This window comes from Vipera berus, assembly GCF_964194415.1.
Source record: "Vipera berus genome assembly, chromosome: 2".
Classification (NCBI taxonomy): Eukaryota; Metazoa; Chordata; class Lepidosauria; order Squamata; family Viperidae; genus Vipera; species Vipera berus.
This window is the reverse complement of record NC_138203.1, coordinates 188,201,205-188,221,507: the sequence shown is the minus strand read 5'-3', so window position 1 is coordinate 188,221,507 and position 20,303 is coordinate 188,201,205. Positions and strand designations below refer to the sequence as shown.

At 37.4% G+C, this 20,303-nt stretch overlaps 1 protein-coding gene across 5 annotated transcripts in view; it reads right to left on the bottom strand.

The window, feature by feature from the left end:
• TENM2 (teneurin transmembrane protein 2) overlaps positions 1–20,303 on the bottom strand; it is a gene marked incomplete at its 5' end in the record, with an annotated part of 970,964 nt that overhangs the window by 10,811 nt on the left and 939,850 nt on the right. For all 5 annotated transcript variants that reach the window (XM_081316730.1, XM_081316731.1, XM_081316732.1 and 2 more), the window contains 2 exons: positions 3,002–4,616; positions 5,791–6,087. In XM_081316730.1, coding sequence (XP_081172856.1) covers positions 3,002–4,616; positions 5,791–6,087 — 1,912 coding nt within the window. The remainder of the gene's footprint in view (positions 1–3,001; positions 4,617–5,790; positions 6,088–20,303) is intronic.

Below are 20,303 nucleotides of genomic sequence, written 5' to 3'. Positions count from 1 at the left end.
ATATATATATATATATATATATATATATATATATATATATATATATGTATATATGTGTAATTCTTTGTTAGCAATTTGCACAAATATGTATATATATATGTAGTCTCTTAGACTATTAGACTATATCCTAGACACCATGGAGGATACAATTCTTATTAAAGATTTCCCCAACTCTGATAATTTATGTTTTAACTTTTTTGAAATATAATTCATTTTGCTTAGTTTTTTGTAAATTACAGTAGCTGCATGAATGGGAATACTTCTTTTTCTTCAAAAAAAATTAAGACATGTACCACATACTGTTCTGAAAAAAGTTTTATTGAATAGCTGTTAATTTCTTTTCTTTGGAAGCACTCCTAAATAACTTAGCACTAAGTGGCAAATTAATACCAACAGAGTAGAATATTTACATGACATGTAGAAGGAATCATTATTTTAAATTTTAAGAAAGCTTTCCCCATTTTAGCACGACAGCTGGCACTGGGAAATTAGTGTCCATATGTACTCAAATTAAAATAAAAGTGTATTATCTATTTATAAATAAATAACATGGAAACTATTTCAATAAATTATTCACTCTTGCAAGATTTCGGATGAAAATATGTGAGATCTCAGATGTGAGCTTGTAAAAAAATAGCCCATTTTAAATTTGTTTAATTTGTTTAAATTTGTTTGGGGGACTGGAGGTTAAAACTTATGAAGAAGAGTTGCAAGAATTGGGTATGTCTAGTTTAATGAAAAGAGGGACTAGAGGTGACGTGATATCAGAGTTCCAATACCTCAAGGGTTGCCACAAAGAAGAAGGAGTCAAGCTATTCTCCAAAGCACCTGAAGACAAGACAAGAAGCAACAGATGGAAACTAACCAAAGAGAGAAGCAACCTAGAACTAAGGAGAATTTTTCTGAAAGTTAGAACAATTAATCAGTGGAAGGACTTGCCTGTGGGTGCTCCAAGACTGCAGATTTTTTTTAGAAGCGATTAAACAACCATTTGTCTGAAATGATATAGGGTTTCCTGCTTGAGCAGAGGTTTGGAGTAGAAGAGCTCCAAGCTCCCTCCCAACTCTGTGATTCTGTGAATGAGTTTTTGGGTAAGGAGATGTCCATGCCTAAAAACATTTCTAGTCTCTGGACTATGCAATAGCTATACTAGCCTTGAGTGAATTTCAGTGCAGATCAAAGGCACTTTACCCTACCAATACAGATTCTTACCAGCTTGATTTGATCCCTGATCTGCTTTAGGATGTGGATAAATTTCATTTTCATTATAGTCACTCTGTTATTAGAAGCCTACTTAATTTCTCTTTCTTTCATCATTTTAGAAGGATGGACTCACTGGAGAAGAGCCTAATGCTGGGAAAGGTTGAGGGCAAGAGAAGAAGGAGACGACAGAGAATGAGGTGGCTGGATGGAGTCACTGAAGCAGTAGGCGTGAGCTTAAATGGACTCCAGAAGATGGTAGAGGACAGGAAGGCCTGGAGGAATGTTGTCCATAAGGTCACGATGGGTCGGACACAACTTCGCAACTAACAACAACAAAAGTCCCAACAACCACTCTAACAAGGACTTGGAACTTTATCAACATGGTAGCATAAAAACTCATTCTTTTTCCTGAGAGGACATATCTGTTTACAGGACTTCTGTAAACATACATTATTTATCAGGTTTGCTAATTTGAAGACCACTGAAATGGGCAAAGTGTTTCTCTTGTTGGATACATCATCTCTGTCCAAACAAATTCTTTTCTTCATAGTGCAGAATAAAGGAGGTTTCAATTGGTGTCTTACTTTATTCTGCTTCTATGTACCTAAAAGGGGCTACGGCTGAAATGAACAAAGGCCATTTCCTTTGAGACGCTCCATGCTTATTACCAGTATTGTTTCCAGCGGCCCTGAAAAATTGTGTGCCTTTTAATAGAAATATAGATGGTTGATATTAAGTCCTTTGCCCTTTTTTTTACCTCTTGCCCATTGTTTATTTTTCTGTTCCTTCTCTGCCTGCCTTTTATTCTGTTTTGCCAGTAAATTATTTTGATGTTTACTAATATTTAATAAATAAATATCAAGTTATACTTTTGCAGGGTGAACTGAATAGTATGTTTGCTTGCTGTGACCTGAGTATAGAGATTAGAGTTTGAGTTTGATTAAAAACTAAACTGGAAATTACCCACAGTTATTTTCAGAGTCTAAATCCAAACCAAAAAATGTTTCCAAGTAATAGAGAAAACACATCATTTCATTTTATTTTTGTTATTGAATTCAAATCTTTGAGATTAGGATTAGGACCCAGAGATTAGGATTTCCTTTTGCTTCTGCACCTTCAATAAGAGCTGTCAGCTCTGACCACTTTCCCTGCTCTCTTCTTTCTCAGTTGGGGAAGGCAAATCAACTCCTACCCAGAACACTGCAACCTATCACTACTGGTATACAAACCACTGGCTGACAAACATTAAACCATATGCTAACTCTTTACAACACAATTTATCTCAAAGCACTGCTAAATCCCCCTGAATTAAATGGCTATACATAACAGAAGAAGCAACAGGATTGCATGTGCAAATTGGTGCAAAGTATGTTTATAAAACCTCCTAACCTTTAGCATTTTACGTTGCTAAGGTTAATTCACATACATGAAATGTGATTCTTCTGCTCAATCCAGAAGATAATCCCATGTAATTCTACCTGATTACATGGGAATATCTTGATGCGTATCTAATCCTTGTGTCTTACTTTTAAAAAAAAATACATATAATCATGTGTGCTTAAGTCCAACTGTTTTTAGCTGATCTTAAACCCACAGGACCAAATGCAGGATTACATTATCATTGTTCGAAAACAAAGGAGTTGGTTTATTAAGCAGTGCAATCTTCTTCCTAATCTGCTCAAAATGAAGAATTTTGAGTCTGTACTTGATATTAAATGAGTTTCCTAAGAGCAAAATAGCATTCTTACATCTTTTTTACAACGTTCCTTAGATTTCCAGACTATTAATTATTTCTCACCTGTCACATAGTTCTTTAAATCCAGTTCATTGCTGAGAGGATTGTTGCTCTTGAACATATACAAGTTGAATGGGGCAGGTTCCTTACCAACATTTTTCCACATAGTATAATCAGGAGAGGTCCAACGTCCAGCCAAAACATCATAATCTCTTTGAGTAAAATGGACCAGTTTTGTTAAGGGATCATATAGCCCTCCATGAAATCCAATGACTATTTGGAAGTCAGGATTAGAATCATGATAGATCTCCCCATAGGCTGTGTATTGCAGTTGCTTGATCATTAGACCGTTGATACTGAAAACTGCCAGTGGTGTACCCGTATTATCCGAGGCAACATAATATTCTTCTCCACTGCTGCTTTCCATTGCAAAAAGATGACCTTGCAGATCATAGTACAGAGAGGTAATTTCTGAATTTGAGTGGTTATACACATGTGTTATCCTAGTTGGGTTGTGAAGGTCAGCATAAAAATATTGAAGGTGATGTCCCAAGTTATTTTTGTAAGAAGCTCGTCTTCCTAATCCATCGTAACGGTATTGAACACTCCATCCATTTGCTTTATTATAAGCTCTTGTTAAGAGGCCCTTGGAATTGTACTCAAATACGTCGGAACCTCTTTGACACAGAAAACCATCATCATCAATTTTATACTGCATATCACCTAGACGCGTAATTCTATCTCTTAGATCATAGCGCAGTGGCATCAATCGGATACTGTTCCCAGGATTCAAGAGATGCAAGTTGCCATTTAGATCATAACTGTAACGCCAGTTTGGTCTGTCATTGACTGCCACACTCTGGAGCTGTCCGTCTCCATCATAATCATATGTATATTTAGTTGTATTGGCATAAGGCCCAAGCTTTAATTCTCTCTTAGTTACCCTTCCCATGCTGTCATATTGCACTGTCATCCAGTACATAAGTGATCGGAACATTTCATACTGAACTTCTTTAATCCGTCCGTGTGTATCAAAATGTTTGCTCAGTGTCATTACAGCCGTAGTGATTATTTGATTTATATCATAATAGATTACCCCAAATTTGCCAAAGTGCTCTACTTTGCCTGAGATTTCATCATAACGATAGAGGTCAACTGGAAGAGGGATCTCACTTATTATAGGCTTGATGCTAGCTATTCGAAAACTATTATCATGATAGGTATAATCAAACCTAGCATTGACCATACCTTCTTCAGAGAATCTGTAAATCTGTTTGTCAACCAGAGGGCCAATTTTACGATAGCGGATGGTGCAAGAAAAGCCCCCACTCTGTAGGTTGACCATCTTCAGAACTCCAGTAGTTTCATCATATCCAAAAGTCACTGCTGTGCTGTCATACACAATCTCCGACAACTTGGATAACTTCCCGTATTTGTAGAAAACTTGCCGACCAGTTCCTAAAAAAGATGTTTTCAAAATCCTTCCATCATCGCTGTAATCAAAAATCACTGAAGCATTACTTTCAGGTGGGTTATAAATATTTCGAATATAGCCGATTGAGGTGTGAGTGCTCATGCTGTGTCGAGCTATACTTGGCATAGTGACAGCATGCAGCCGATCTGAAGAGTCATATTCAAAGATGTACTGCCGCTGACTTTGAAGGAGTAGCACCATAGACTATTGAAAAAAAAAACAAAATCATATTTTATGGGTTTTTTAATCAAAAATATATAAGATGGGTATCACAATACAACACAAATCATTAAGGATTCCTTCTTATACATGACAGTTACAGCCATTGCTGCTATAAACATTTTAATGTATATGGCTATTAATTAATTTGGGAGTGAACCCCCCCAAATTGATACACAACTATAAAATAAATAATAGTGCATCCTCTTCTCTTCTATATCACTAGGCTTATAAAGAAATGTTAAACTTCATATTGACTTCATTTTCACTAATTGGTTTGCTTGCTAGGATAATTGTATGCAGGCACTATACTATGTTGTACACTATGCTGATATCACACTAAAGAATGCCACAATATTAAGCACACCTGTAAGAGTGCATTGGCTTTACTGTGATTTTTTAGCATAAAAAGACTTGCAGTTCATTGCAAAGGCACACATAGAACCTGGAAAGTTTGATCACACAATGAGTTACCTCATTGAAATTTAATTAGCAAAGTTCATATGTAAGGGTTACTCACTGCCTGTTGGCTCAAAAAAATCTGATTGTGGCAAACTATTCTTAAAATAGGATTTCTTCCAGTTCTTAAAAAGAAGCTGGTTCTTGTAAGAACTGACCTCACTTCATTTTAAACCATAATCAAAGGATTTGTATTTTAAGGTTTCCAAACAGAGTATTTTACCTTATATAATTATTTGATGTTGTCTATTTCATAACATTGCAGAGATATTAAAAGTTACAGTTTTAAACATCTTCATTAAACATTAAACTCCATTGGATTAATCAGTCTGCATGTCTATCTAAAAGAATCTATAATCAAACAATCTTTTTTTTTTACCAGCAAACCAATCAAAAGAATGTGCAGCTGAGTTCTTCAGAACTAGGCAAAAAGGAGAAGCAAATAATTCAGAAATAGGATGGGCACAAATTATTTAAATTTAGTCCTAAGATTGAAGGTACAGTGCATTGATCAGTAGTTGTGTTAGCATTAGCTTATATCTAGCATTTAGGAATGAATACTTTGCTTAAATTCTTAAAATTACAAAGGCATCTCAATTACGATTTTTGAATTGTTTGACGTATAGATATGTATGCCGGCATCAGTAAATCCCAAACTTCAGCTAATGCAGGACTGTAGGTCATACCAACAATTACCTACTTTTTCTAAGTATGTATAACTCCACACTTTTCCATCAGCAAACATGCGTGCAATAATCCTGCCTTGTTTGTCAATCTCTGTTCTTTCACTCATGGCACCACGCTGAAGCCCAGCCAATCGTCCATTTGAAAAATAAGAGACATTCACAGCAGCAAGTCCACTGCTGGGTAGCCAGAGAAAAGGGCGTCCAAGCTGATCGTAAATAATACGAAGTGTAAACTTCCGGTGATCATCATATATTTTCTCTGTACGAATGTTCCGATCATAATCAATCGACAGCAAATTTCTTCCATGGACCTAATTAAAGCAAAATTATTAACATTAATATACTGCTACACAATATATATATATATATATAGGTAAAGGTTCCCCCGCACATGTGTGCTAGTCGTTTCCGACTCTAGGGGCCGGTGCTCATCTCCGTTTCAAAGCCGAAGAGCCAGCGCTTGTCCGAGGACATCTCCGTGGTCATGTGGCCGGCATGACTAGACGCCAAAGGCACACGGAACACTGTTACCTTCCCACCGGAGTGGTCCCTATTTTTCTACTTGCATTTTTACGTGCTTTCGAACTGCTAGGTTGGCAGAAGCTGGGACGAGTAACAGGCGCTCACTCTGTTACGCGGCACCCAGGATTCGACCCGCCAAACTGCCGACCTTCTGATCGACAAGCTCAGCGTCCTAACCCACTGAGCCACCGCGTCCCTTACATATAATTTTTTTAACAAAGAATAAAGGGAGACCTTGTTAGCAAGCCAAAAAAAATTACACAAATATGAGCTGCCACTGCTGTGGCTACTGCCTGTAGATGGCCTTGGGCTAGGTTAAAACAGGAAATAACATTTGTCCCGTGTTTGGGACGTAAGCAAGTGCATTCTAAATACTTAACAAACATTTAAAACATATATATACATATACACACACATATCATAGAAGAAGCATTTGGTAGGTTTGATTAAATTGTGCTAGGTTCTGCAGAAAGCTACTCTTATTTTTTTCACTGTAGAAAAATTCAGTCACACATTAAAATTGTGCCTACCAACATATTAGCCTTTTCTGCAAACTAATTCTTTCCATAAAGGTAAAGGTAAAGGTTCCCCCGCACATGCGTGCTAGTCGTTTCTGACTCTAGGGGCCGGTGCTCATCTCCGTTTCAAAGCCAAAGAGCCAGCGCTTGTCCGAGGACGTCTCCGTGGTCATGTGGCCTGCATGACTAGATGCCAAAGGCGCACAGAACACTGTTAACATCCCACCGTAGTGGTCCCTATTTTTCTACTTGTATTTTTACGTGCTTTCGAACTGCTAGGTTGGCAGAAGGTGGGATGAGTAACAGGTGCTCACTCTGTTATGCGGCACTCGGGATTTGACCCGTCAAACTGCCGACCTTCTGATCGACAAGCTCAGCGTCCTAACCCACTGAGCCACCGCGTCCATACATACAAGAGTGCAATAAATATTTTTATCTTAGAAGTAGGTCCCACTGTATTCAGTTCCCAGTGACTTTAAGGCTGTTATTTTCATCTCAATATGCTGTACAATGCAACAAAGCAAGCAATTAATGCTGAATAATTTGTATTCAGTGCAAATTTGAGAATACAGTTTTTAACATAAGTTAATAACTAGTAGATAAATGCACTAATATAAATAAACATATCTATTTAAAGATAAAACTTTAGCTCAGTACAATAAAGTTTAAAAAACTGAGTAAAATCAGATCACAGAAATATTAGAACATAATACAAATAGAGATTAAACAGTCAGCAATCAGGATGAACAAGATAGTCCTTGAATTCTAGTTATAAATCCTGTGGAACTACTGCTAAAAATGTTTTGCAGAATTAATAATCTGTGTGAAAAGCCTTAACTACCAACTTTAAAAAACTTTAAAAAAGCCTTAACTACCAACTTTAAAGGTGGGTGAATGATTTGACAAAGACAAATTAAAGATTTCTTCCTAGTGAGGCTGCTAATTTTTAAAAAAATATGCATTATGGTACACATATTAGTAAAAGATAACTTACATTTATAAACCAATAAAACTTTTTTTCTGGCCTAGGCAGAAAATAAACTCAAAAGATTTAAATACAATTGAATTCTCAACAACTTTTCAGAATTAGGCCTCAATATAGAACAAACTAGTGAGTAAAGGCAATTAGCTGTCAATATGCAAAAGAAAAGGACTTCATAACCACCTCAGTAGTTGACGATTTTTCAGAATCATATCTTGCTCTTAAATAACCAGTTATTTAAAAGATGAGATAATGGAAGTAAATTCCTATTTGGAATTTCTGACAACTAAACATTTTGAAGTTTAGGTGCTGAAGAAAGGGGACTGGGTAGAACTTATCTCTTTGTAGGAAAGGTGAAAGCTAAAATTAAATGTTTCACAAGTGAAACCCAAGAGAACAATGTTATATCCAATTTGAAGTGTCATGTGTCATACTGATAAGGAACCGATGTATGTTTTCTAGTGAATTAATAGTCTGGGGAATAATTTCCTCACCAATTTTATCTGTGATGATTCTGTACATACTGTAACAAGCTTGGCTTCCTCCATGGATGCTACCAATGTTTTTTTTCTATTTTAATGAGTAATTCCATTTCCTATTGGAAGGAAATGAGGTTCTCTCCATTCAAATATGATTTTGCTTTCATATTTAAATTAATTTGAACACTTTTATCCATGACCAAAGAGATCTATTTTTAAAAGATTATTTTTTGCTGCTTGACTTGTTTAATGAAGTACAGCTGTTGAAATCACTGTTACATGAAGTCTTCAGCATTTTAAAAGAAATTATTTAAATGGCGAACATCCTGATTCTAAACATTGCTTAGAGTACATTAGGCAACATAGTACTGAATTTACATTTATATTGTAACTATTGTTAACCGTAATAATCCCAAATCTATAGTTTCTGTATCCAGGGGACTGTATATCATGCATATTTCATCTGAATTTCCCGCCTTACAGTGATATCCACACATCCATCTGAAATAAGTGATTTCATAGTATAAGAGAATTAAATGTTAATCAAAAAAATTATATAATTTAAATGTAACAATTCATAAAATATATTGATAGAAATAGAAATAGAAGATGTGCCCTCAATAATAATATCCCCCAAAGAGATCCAGCTGGTTCCCACTCTCATGATATTCACAAAGCTAGTGAAGACTTGGCTATTCTCCCAGCCCTTGGGCAGGGTAAGGACTGAAACGTTATTAAATGTTTTTCCCCTGGTGGTCTTGTCTTTGGCTACTCAGGATTTCTCTCTTTTGTTTTACTGTTTCTATTTTTTAAATTGTAAGCCATCCAGAGTCATTAGGAGTCTGTACAGCTTCTAAACTGTACAAGCAAGCAAACAAATAAGCTTCTCTTTCCTGTACTGCCTTTTATTAATTGTCCTCCACCTAACCTCTATCTAGAGTGCCAGTTTTATTCACTACTGCTAGTTAATTGGTAGAAATCTCCCTTGAATCTTAATGTGAGCACTTTAATTGCTGAAAATATGTTTATCCTGCTTACTTGGAATGGACTTTTCCTGACATCCTTCCCACAAACTTAACAGAGGATATTGCACCTTAAGATGACTGCAACTCTTCCCTACCCTTAATTCTGGAGGCCATTTTTTTAGCAGATCAAATCTGTTTACAAAACAAATTAAATCTACACTGATCCCAGTCAGCTGACCACCTAAAATTTCCAGTGCATAAAAAGCTATAAAATATTTTTTTTTAAAAAATGGACACGTTCACCAGGATGCCATGTCTCACCCTGCTAGTGACTATTAAGAAATTACTATCTTCACATGGTTAGAAACAGCACACGAATACACCTAAAACAAAACCAAAAGCATGCCCCCGATGCACCAAAAACTAAACAGCCAGTTTTGTATAGTGGTTAATACATCAGGCTAGAACAGGGGTCTTCAAACTTGGCCCTTTTATGACTTGTGGACTTCAACTCCCAGAATTCCTCAGCCAGCGTGCCTGGCTGAGGAATTCTGGGAGTTGAAATCCACAAGTCATAAAAGGGCCAAGTTTGAAGACCCCTGAGCTAGAAACTGAGAGAACTTTGAGCCTTAGGCTTCTGCTGGATGATCTTGGGTTAGTCAGTCTCTCAGCCCTATGAATGAGGCAATGGCAGAGCACTTCCCAAATCTTGCCAAGAAAATCAGGAGTCCAGAGTGGCTTAAAGGTGGGCACACACAAAGAGTACACCAACCAATGCTCATATTTGTCATATTTGAATTGGATTAATTAATTGCTTCTATACCAAATAGATATGAGGCTTTCCCCCCCTTGTATATGAATGAAGCTATCATTCTTAAGAGATTTTTTTTTAAAAAAAATATATGCATGTAAACCTCTGAGCAATTATATCTGGTCTGGGAAGCTATAGAATTAGCCTTGGTTAGTGCTTAGATGTGACACCATCTAAGCACTAACCAATGGAATGTAAGGGTTGCAGGTTATGCTAGAAAGTGTAAAAAATATAATCTTAGAGGAATGCAATGGAATTCTTGACAAAAACCAACATAGGAATATATTCCTAAGGCTACTAGGAATTAAGCTCATCTCAAAAGAAACCTGATTTTAAAGAGATGGTGACTCTAGGATTGTTAAAAAGTCAGAACAAAACATCATGCTCATCTTGAATTTAACATACATTGCAGCAAGTGTTCTAATATAGCAGAGACATAGCTGCATTTACTTGTGACAGACCAAGGAATCCAGGTCAACCCTGTATTATCCAACTCCTATTTGGATAGGCATCTATTTGTGAATGAGACATTAATAAAGTAGACATGTTTAAATTAAATATCTTTTGACACCTGTGATTAAAGTGTTTTTCACTTTCTGGGAACTTTTTCTTCAGCGTATATTTTACAGTAGCTTTGGTTGAAAGGTACTGAAAATTGTTTCTCATATCAAAATTTAAACAGTATATCAAAAGGTATGGAAATGGATCATAACCTTTATTTTTAGGACTTGAAAGTGATTCTGAATTACTTTCATAGCAAAAGCAAGCCCAGTCCTCACCCTGAGTCCCTTTGAGGAAATTCAGTTACAGAATAAATCAATTACACGAATCTGGATTTGTAAAGAATTAATTTTTAATTATCATTCATTTTCTTCATTCTCATTTTTACTACTTAGAGAAATTAAGCTAAATGTCTCTAAAGTAAATTATCTCTGAAAAGAAATTTTCTTATCCCAGATGTCAGAGTTCCCACAAAGAATTGTCTTGAAACTTCTTGCATTTGGTGTTTAACTAGAGAACAAAAAAGATTTTCAGAACAGCTGTTCCCTTGATGTACTTTTGCAAAAGGAATTGAAAATTAGCCTATTTATATTGGCATTATTGATAAAAGGCCTCGCTTCATATTAGTGTGGGACTGTGAAGGAATCATATTACATTTATGGAGTATATGATATAATTTCTAAGTCAGATTTCTTGTGATAGTTATGAAGGAATCTATTGGCCATATATTGGGACTCATTGCTTTCTTTATGTGTTTAATGAAAGTTAAATTGTATCATCATTAAGTTAGATATATCTTTGACTGTTCTCAATGATTCATCTACAGGTAACTTTGTACCTATTTTATCATTTTTCATGTGAGTTTTATACTGAAAAAAATAGTACTTGATATAAATTAAGCTCTGGCTAATTTGTCCACAAGACAGATTCACCCTCTTGTCTGATTAATTTATGCAATCATGCAAGGAGGAATATTTTAAAAAGTGTGCAATGGGAGTTTCTACTATTATTTCCAGTTGCATTTTTCTCTTGGGGGGCATTCTACAGTCACACTGCAGGAAATAAAAAAGAATAAAAAATGCTTTATCTTCTCAAAAAAATATCCTACTGATACTGAATTTTTAATCCTCATGGTTCCTGAAACAACTGCAATATGGCCATTTCTTATTAATTACATGGAAATCCAAAGTCCTATTCTCTTTGGGAGCACACATCACACTATTATAAATACCATTACTTAAATTAATCTAATAAGCCACTTTGTTTCTCTTTTGGGGAGGTTTGTTATCTATACATTAATCTTTCTTATTTGTGCAAGGTGCAATAGGCAGATCCTAAGAGTACTTCAGTGAATCTTTTACATACCCAAAAGAGAGACTACTTCATAGAGGCTTGCACTATATAGTACTCATTTTGTGATAATTTACTTTTGCTAATAGATATTAATACTTGTCTATGTAATAACATTGTAGTGTAGATCTATTCAGCAGGCTTACTTTTACTTTTTATAATGAAGGAGAAGCAGAACTTTATATGGTTTAGCAAAGCAGGCAAACTAATTCTACATAAACACTGAAGAGGAATCCTCAGCAAAGACACACTATGAACTGTTTCACATGTAAGCATTAAGTTATGGATTGGTTAACCAGAGTTTGCCGAATAAATAATAATTGGTTAGGTTCATATAAAAGGAGAGGTTCAACCTGGAAGTAAGGAGAAATTTTGTGACAGTGAGAACAATCAACCAGATTGTATGGTGTTGTGGTTTGGTATGTTGGTCTGACAGCCGCGGATAGGAAAGTATTACAGAGGGTGGTGAGCACAGCACAAGATATTGTGGCTGTCCCCTGTCACCACTGGATGACATCGCCAGGGTTCACTGCCTTGGAAGAGTGAGGAAAATTCTCAGGGATGACTCACACCCTGGACGGTATCTCTTTACTCTCCTACCATCAGGTAGGAGATATAGGAGTATAGCCAGCTGCACCAACAGGCTGAAAAACAACTTTTATCCATGGGCTGTTAGGCTTTTGAACGGGAAATAATTTTTATAAATTTTATGCATAATTGACTTGCGAGGCCGGTGTGTTGTGCAATTAGTTCACATGGTGTAATAAGATGGAGAGTTTGTGTCACTGTAAGTTGGGGGGTGGGAGCATGAAGGGAGGCTCAGTCAATTTCAGTGTATACATGGTTGTACTTTGACAATAAAGGTTCATTCATTCATTCAGATTGCCTTCAGATGTTGTTGGTGCTTTATCACTGGAGGGTTTCAAGAAGAGACTGGACTGCCATCTGTCAGAAATGGTGTAGGTCCTCCTGCTTGGGCAGGGGTTGGACAAGGTCCCTTCCAACTTATTCTGTTCTATTCTAAAGTATTATATGAATATCAGGAAGCTGAACCTGAAGTGTGAATCCTTTAAAATATGGTGGTTATCTAGCTTACAGGTCTGCACTTTAACCAAACCACCAATTCCTTACTGTTTTTCTCCTATTGCTAGTGTTTTTTCACACCTCACTATCACTGCAGAAAAATAAAAATTAGTTCATCAAACTGAGTGCCGTGTAATATAGCCTTCTTCTTACAGCGAAGCTGGCTATCCTTGAAAATTGACCTTCAATCATAGCAAACAAATATTGTGAGTCATTTCCTAATTCTTTGTAATGGCCTTTGAAACAAGGATTTTGTTGTTCCTTATAAATTTCTATTGGGAGGCCGTCAGGACCCGATGCTTTGTTATTTTTTTGTTTGTTAATGCCCATTATCACCTCTGACATCCTAATTTCTTCATTCAACATATTTTTAATTTCCTCTGTAACTTTTGGTAGTGTTGCTTTTTTGAAACATTCCTCTGCTTTCTCCTCATTTTCCTGGCTATCTTCCTTATATAATTTCTTGTAAAATTCCTGGGCTTTAATTTTTTTCTCCTCTTCTTGATAGTGTATTCTCCCTTTGTCATCTCGTAATTTACTAATCCAACTTTTCTCCTTTTGTTTTTTTCAATTTGTGTGCAAGCCATCGACCAGGTTTGTTTGCATTTTCGAAAAAGTTCTGTTTTATACATCTTATCTGTTGTGCTAATTTTTCTTTTGCTAAGATGTTAAGTTTATGTTTAATTAAGTCCATTTGTTGTTTTACATTCTTTTTTGTGGTTCTTGTTGGAGTATTGTTTCTAATCTTTTGTATTTCCCTTCTAACATTTTCTGTTGGTTTTTTCCCCCTCCTTATTCTTTTTCACCATATATGCTATAGCAACTCCTCTCATAATAGCCTTAGCTGTGTCCCAATGATTTTGGACAGAGGTGTCTTCAGCTTTATTTTCTTTAAAAAAAGACGTCCAATTCTTTCTCCATCTTTAATCTGAAGTCATCTTCTTTTAATATTGATCTTTGTATAGTCAATCTAGATGTTTTTTTGGACCCTTTCCAGCTAAATTTCACAGGGTTGTGGTCTGCCCAGGTGCTTGTCTCTATGCACACGTCTTCGGCTTCAGAGTTAATTTCCCTTGACATCCACACCATGTCAATCCTAGACCACGAACTATGTCAATTGGAATAATATGTATACTGTCTAGCCTCACGATTCCGTTCTCTCCATATGTCCTGGATATTTAGATCTTTGGCCAATTTGAAAAAGAATCTTGGTAGTCTTCTTCTTTTCCTTTTCCTGGTCTTATGACCCTTGTAGTCCAAATTATTATCAATAATAGCACTGAAGTCTCCTAGCACACAGATCTCATCGTACTCTATATCACATATCTTATTATGTAACATTTTTAAAAACTGTTCTTGGTTTCCATTCGGGGCATGTATTTCTACAATCACTACTTTCCTATGGTTTATTTCTACCTCAACTATCAATATTCTACCTTCTCTATCTTTATAAATTTGTTTAGCTACCAATTTCTCATTCACATATAATACCACCCCCCTCTTTTTTTGTTGATCTAATGATACAAATATATTTCCTAATTTTGGTTGATCTAACAGGTATTTCTGTTGTTCTTTTATATGAACTTCCTGAATTGCAATTATATCTAATTTTTGACGAATAAGTTTATTAAAGATTTTCCGTCTTTTCATTGGCGAGTTTAAACCATTAATATTCAGTGACAAAATCCTGCATTCATCTCCCTTTATTTTACTTATATCTGGGTCTTGTGCTTCTCGTTGTGCGGATCTCTCTCGTTTCTTTGTCTCTGCCTTCATATTTCTCTGTAGTCTCTCCAGATTTATTTCCTCTAACCTCTGTTCCTAGTACCTCCCCTACTATAGCCATCTGTCTTGCATCCCTTTCTCTTATGTCGCCTCCATCTTGGTCTTCTACTTCATCTTCATTGTTAAAGTGGAGCTTATAAAAATCTTCTGCCTTGTCTATCTATACCTTCTATCTATCTATCTTGCCACATGACTAGAATGCCTTCTGGAGTTAGCCATCTAAAGTTCACATGATATCTAATCAGTTTCGATGTCAAAAATTGGTAGCCTCGTCTCAAATCCCTCATTCTTTTAGGTATTTGTTTGAGAATTGTTATTTGTTGTCCTCCATAGTCTAGCGGCTCCTCTCTTGATCTATGTAGTCATTCATCCCAGGTCGATTTTTTTAACCAATCTCACATGTACTTCTTTCGGAAGATTATGTCTCCTCGCATAGTTAATAATAATAATAATATAAAGTTGGAAGGGACCTTGGAGGTCATCTAGTCCAGCCCCCTGCTCAGGCAGGAAACCCTATACCATTTCAGACAAATGACTATCTAGTCTCTTCTTAAAAACTTCCAGTGTTGGAGTATTCACAGCTTCTGGAGACAGGTTGTTCCACTGGTTAATTGTTCCAACTGTTAGGAAGTTTCTCCTTAGTTCTAGGTTGCTTCTCTCCTTGATTAGTTTCCATCTGTTGCTTCTTGTCCTGCCTTCGGGCACTTTGGAGAATAGCTTGACTCCCTGTTCTTTGTGGCAGCCCCTGAGATATTGGAACACTGCTATCATGTCACCCCTAGTCCTTCTCTTCATTAAACTACACATACCCAATTCCAGCAATCATTCCTTATATGTTTTAGCCTCCAGACCTCTAATCATCTTTGTTGTTTTTCTCTGTACTCTTTCCAGAGTCTCGCCATCTTTTTTACATCGTGGTGACCAAAACTGGATGCAGTATTCCAGGTGTGGCCTTACCAAAGCATTGTAAAGTGGTATTAGTACTTCACTTGATCTTGATTCTATCCCTCTGTTAATGCAGCCTAGCACTGTGTTGGCTTTTTTGGCAGCTGCAGCACACTGCTGGCTCATATTGAAGTGATTGTCTACTAAGACTCCGAGATCCCTCTCACAGTTACTACTATTGAGCAAGGTACCACCTATACTATACCTATGCATTTGATTTTTCCTGCCTAAATGTAGAACCTTACTTTTTTCACCATTGAATTTCATTTTGTTAGATAGTGCCCAGTGTTCGAGTCTGTCCAGATCCTTCTGTATCTTAAGCCTATCTTCTGGAGTATTGGCTATTCCTGCCAGCTTGGTGTCGTCTGCAAATTTGATGAGTTCCCCATCTATCCCCTCATCCAAATCATTAATGAAGATATTGAAGAGCACTGGGCCCAGAACAGAGCCCTGGGGCACCCCACTACACACTTCCTTCCATGTAGATGCGGTTCCATTGAGGACCACACGCTGAGTACGGCCTGTCAGCCAGCTACGAATCCATCTGGTGGTAATGCTATCTAACCCACATTTTTCTATCTTATCAAGTAGTAGGTTGTGATCTACTTTATCAAATGCCTTACTGAAGTCCAAGTAAATTATATCTACAGCGTTCCTCTGGTCCACTAATTTTGTCACTTGGTCAAAGAATGTAATAAGATTTGTCTGGCATGATCTGTTTTTGACAAACCCATGTTGACTTTTAGTGATGACTTTGTTTGCATCAAGGTGTTCGCTGATTTGTTGTTTGATTATCTTTTCCAGTTAGTTTGTACTCTATATATCTCATCAATTTCCACCAACATTTCATCTTTTCCTACCCCTAATGCCTTCGCCATTAAGTCCGCCATTATGTCCAGAAGGTCTTCACCTTTTTTTCCCTTAACGTTTTGAAAGCGCAGATAGTGGGCAGCTTTCTCTGCTTCCAGGAAGATCACTGTTGTTTCAAGCTCTCTGTTCGCCCGGATTAGTGTTTCACTTATGTCCTCTACTTTCTTCTCCTCCTTCTCCATTCTTACTTCCATTTCCTGTAATCTTTGCTCATTTTTTATTAATTGTTAAATCCCCTCAAATTTACCATCAATCACTTTTATTTTTTACTTGAGCTCACCAGTATCATTTCTCACTTGGCCTATCTCTTTATTCATCTCTTCATGATTCTTAGTCATTGCTTCTTGCATATTTTGCAGAAGGGCTTGTAAATTTTTAAAGGAATTTGACCTTTCTCTTTGTAGCATGTCATCAATGGACTTCTGACTAGAAGGGCTTGAAGACATCCCTAACCCCTGTGGTGCTGCCCTCTTTCCTGTACTAATCTTTGTTAAGTTCGGTATGCTTGTCATATTTAACCAGATTGTTATAAAAATACTCTTTATGGGGTATTTCCACCTTCTTTTCTCCCCTCTATCTCCCTCCACCACTACCTCCTTTTCTATTTCCTAATTTGGGGGAGATATATCAAAATCAACAGCCACCCTGTCCTCTATCTCTAATCTGTTGTGGCTCTTATGATATTAATAAATCTGACCAAACCCCTAAGACATTACTCAATTAATACCACTCTTTACAAATACTTAATTCCTTTAACCTTAAATAAACATTTATCAATATATCAATCAAATTGTATATATATATCTTTAACAATCAAGTGATTAATTCCTTAGGTAATTGATTATTTCAATTCTATCCAATTCTAGCAATCAACAATTGCAGCAATATAGTTATTTCACGAATATAGCAAGCAATCAGTCTATATATTTATATTTATGTGTGTCTTTTTATCTATATTTATACTGTATATCACCTTTATCTTCCTGTCCCATCAAAGTCACTTTCCTTTCAATTATAAATTTCCAACTCCGAATTTGTGGCACCTTTTATATCTTTTTCTTCAGCCAATAGCCAGTAATTGTCTCACTATCAAAACTGCAGTCCTAAGGTTGCTGTGTCACTTTCTCCATCTTGGATTCATTATACTCCCGAGGCTTATAAATCAAAACTTCAAAGTCTGTCCAAACTATTCACTTTCCTTCTACTTATAGTCCACACTCATTTTCTCAAGAGTTCAGTCTCCAGGACTCAAAAACCTATCTTTTCCCGTTACCTTTCTATCAGTTCACCTGATCTCATGGCTAGTTTACGATCTTCTAACTTCCTGGCTCCTTCTTCTTGTCGCTCTCACCTATCGCCTTATCTCTTGTCGCTTCTCTCGCCGCTCGCTCCCCTCTCGGTAAGGCTCCCTCTTCTAGCCAGTGTCTCTTTCAAAAGCACTCCCTTTCACTTTTTAAATGTAAAAATCTTGGAATTCCTTTTCGTAAGCTCCGTTCCACTGTTGTTCCACTACGTTGATGCTAGTTCTGCCCCTCTGTCAGATCTTCATGTCAGCCATTACTGGCCTCCTTCTCCCTGGTCCGCTTGTATCGGGTTTTTCTCCGGTATCCAACACGGGCCGCCGCTCATGTAGGTTCTCCGGGACGCCCACAACTTCAGCTGTCCCTCCAGGACCTCCTATGGCTCTGAGGAGCCCCTGCAGACACTGGGTGAGAGGTTGTGTGATATAGAGAAGCCCATTCACACAGCCGCCCGCTCTGACTGCTGATATGGGCGAAAAATTTGGGATATGGCATAGATTTTGATATCTGGCAAACTCTCTGGGATAGAAATAAGATAACACTGGCTTCAGCTTATAAAGAAAATTTATATAAAATGTTTTATCGGTGGCATCTTCCCCCAGCACGATTAGCCAAAATGTACAAGACAATATACCCTAGCTGTTGGAAGTGTTCCAAAGAATTTTCATGTTTGGTGGTCCTGTGTTGTTGTTGTTGTTAGCTGCGAAGTCGTGTCCGACCCATCGCGACCCTATGGACAACATTCCTCCAGGCCTTCCTGTCCTCTACCATCTTCTGGAGTCCATTTAAGCTCACGCCTACTGCTTCAGTGACTCCATCCAGCCACCTCATTCTCTGTCGTCCCCTTCTTCTATTGCCCTCGATCTTTCCCAGCATTAGGCTCTTCTCCAGTGAGTCCTTCCTTCTCATTAGGTGGCCAAAGTACTTGAGTTTTAGCTTCAGGATCTGGCCTTCTAAAGAGCAGTCAGGATTGATCTCCTCTAGGACTGACCGGTTTGATCGCCTTGAGGTCCAAGGGACTCGCAGGAGTCTTCTCCAGCACCACAGTTCAAAGGCCTCAATTCTTTGGCGCTCAGCCTTTCTTATGGTCCAACTTTCACTGCCATACGTTGCAACTGGGAAGACCATAGCCTTGACTATACGCACTTTTGTTGACAGGGTGATGTCTCTGCTTTTTAGTGTGCTGTCTAGATTTGCCATGGCTTTCCTCCCCAGGAGCAAGCGTCTTTTAATTTCTTGGCTACAGTCCCCATCTGCAGTGATCTTGGAGCCCAGGAAAATAAAATCTGTCACTACCTCCATTTCTTCCCCATCTATTTGCCAGGAATTGAGAGGGCCAGATGCCATGATCTTGGTTTTCTTAATGTTAAGTTTCAACCCAAGTTTTGCACTCTCCTTCTTCACCTGCAACAAGAGGCTCTTTAGTTCTTCTTCACTTTCTGCCATTAGAGTGGTATCATCTGCGTATCTTAGGTTGTTGATATTTCTTCCGGCAATCTTAATTCCAACTTTTGATTCATCTAGCCCTGCCTTTCTCATGATGTGCTCTGCATATAAGTTAAATAGGCAGGGCGACAGTATACAGCCTTGGTGGTCCTGTAATAAGACGCAAAAGTATTGGCAAAGGATTCGGACATGGATAGAGGAAATATTAGGATGGAGAGTTGAATGTAGACCAGAATTTTTCCTGCTTGGCATAACAAAAGATAAACATAGCAAAGAAGAGTTATATTTAATGATACATATCATCACAGCAGCGAGAATGATGTTCGCCCAGAAATGGAAAAACAGTGAAATACCAGAAGAGAGTGAAGTGATAAGTAAAATTTGGGCGTGCGCAGAAATGGAGAAGTTAACTTTGGAAATTAAAAATAAAGACCAGTCAGATTGCTACAAAATTTGGAATAAGTTTTACTCATGGTGGGAACAGAAAGGAAGGTCACAACAGAAACACACAGAATGCTGATTTCACATATTACTAGAATAAGGTGGTTGATAAGATTGAATATTCTATAACTGTATATAAATGATATGTACATAAAGTGTATGTTGTTGTTAGTTGCGAAGTCGTGTCCGACCCATCGCGACCCTATGGACAATGTTCCTCCAGGCTTTCCTGTCCTCTGCCATCTTCTGGAGTCCATTTAAGCTCATGCCTACTGCTTCAGTGACTCCATCCAGCCACCTCATTCTCTGTCGTCCCCTTCTTCTATTGCCCTCAATCTTTCCCAGCATTAGGCTCTTCTCCAGTGAGTCCTTCCTCCTCATTAGGTGGCCAAAGTATTTGAATTTTAGCTTCAGGATCTGGCCTTCTAAAGAGCAGTCAGGGTTGATCTCCTCTAGGACTGACCGGTTTGATCGCTTTGCAGTCCAAGGGACTCGCAGGAGTCTTCTCCAGCACCAGAGTTCAAAGGC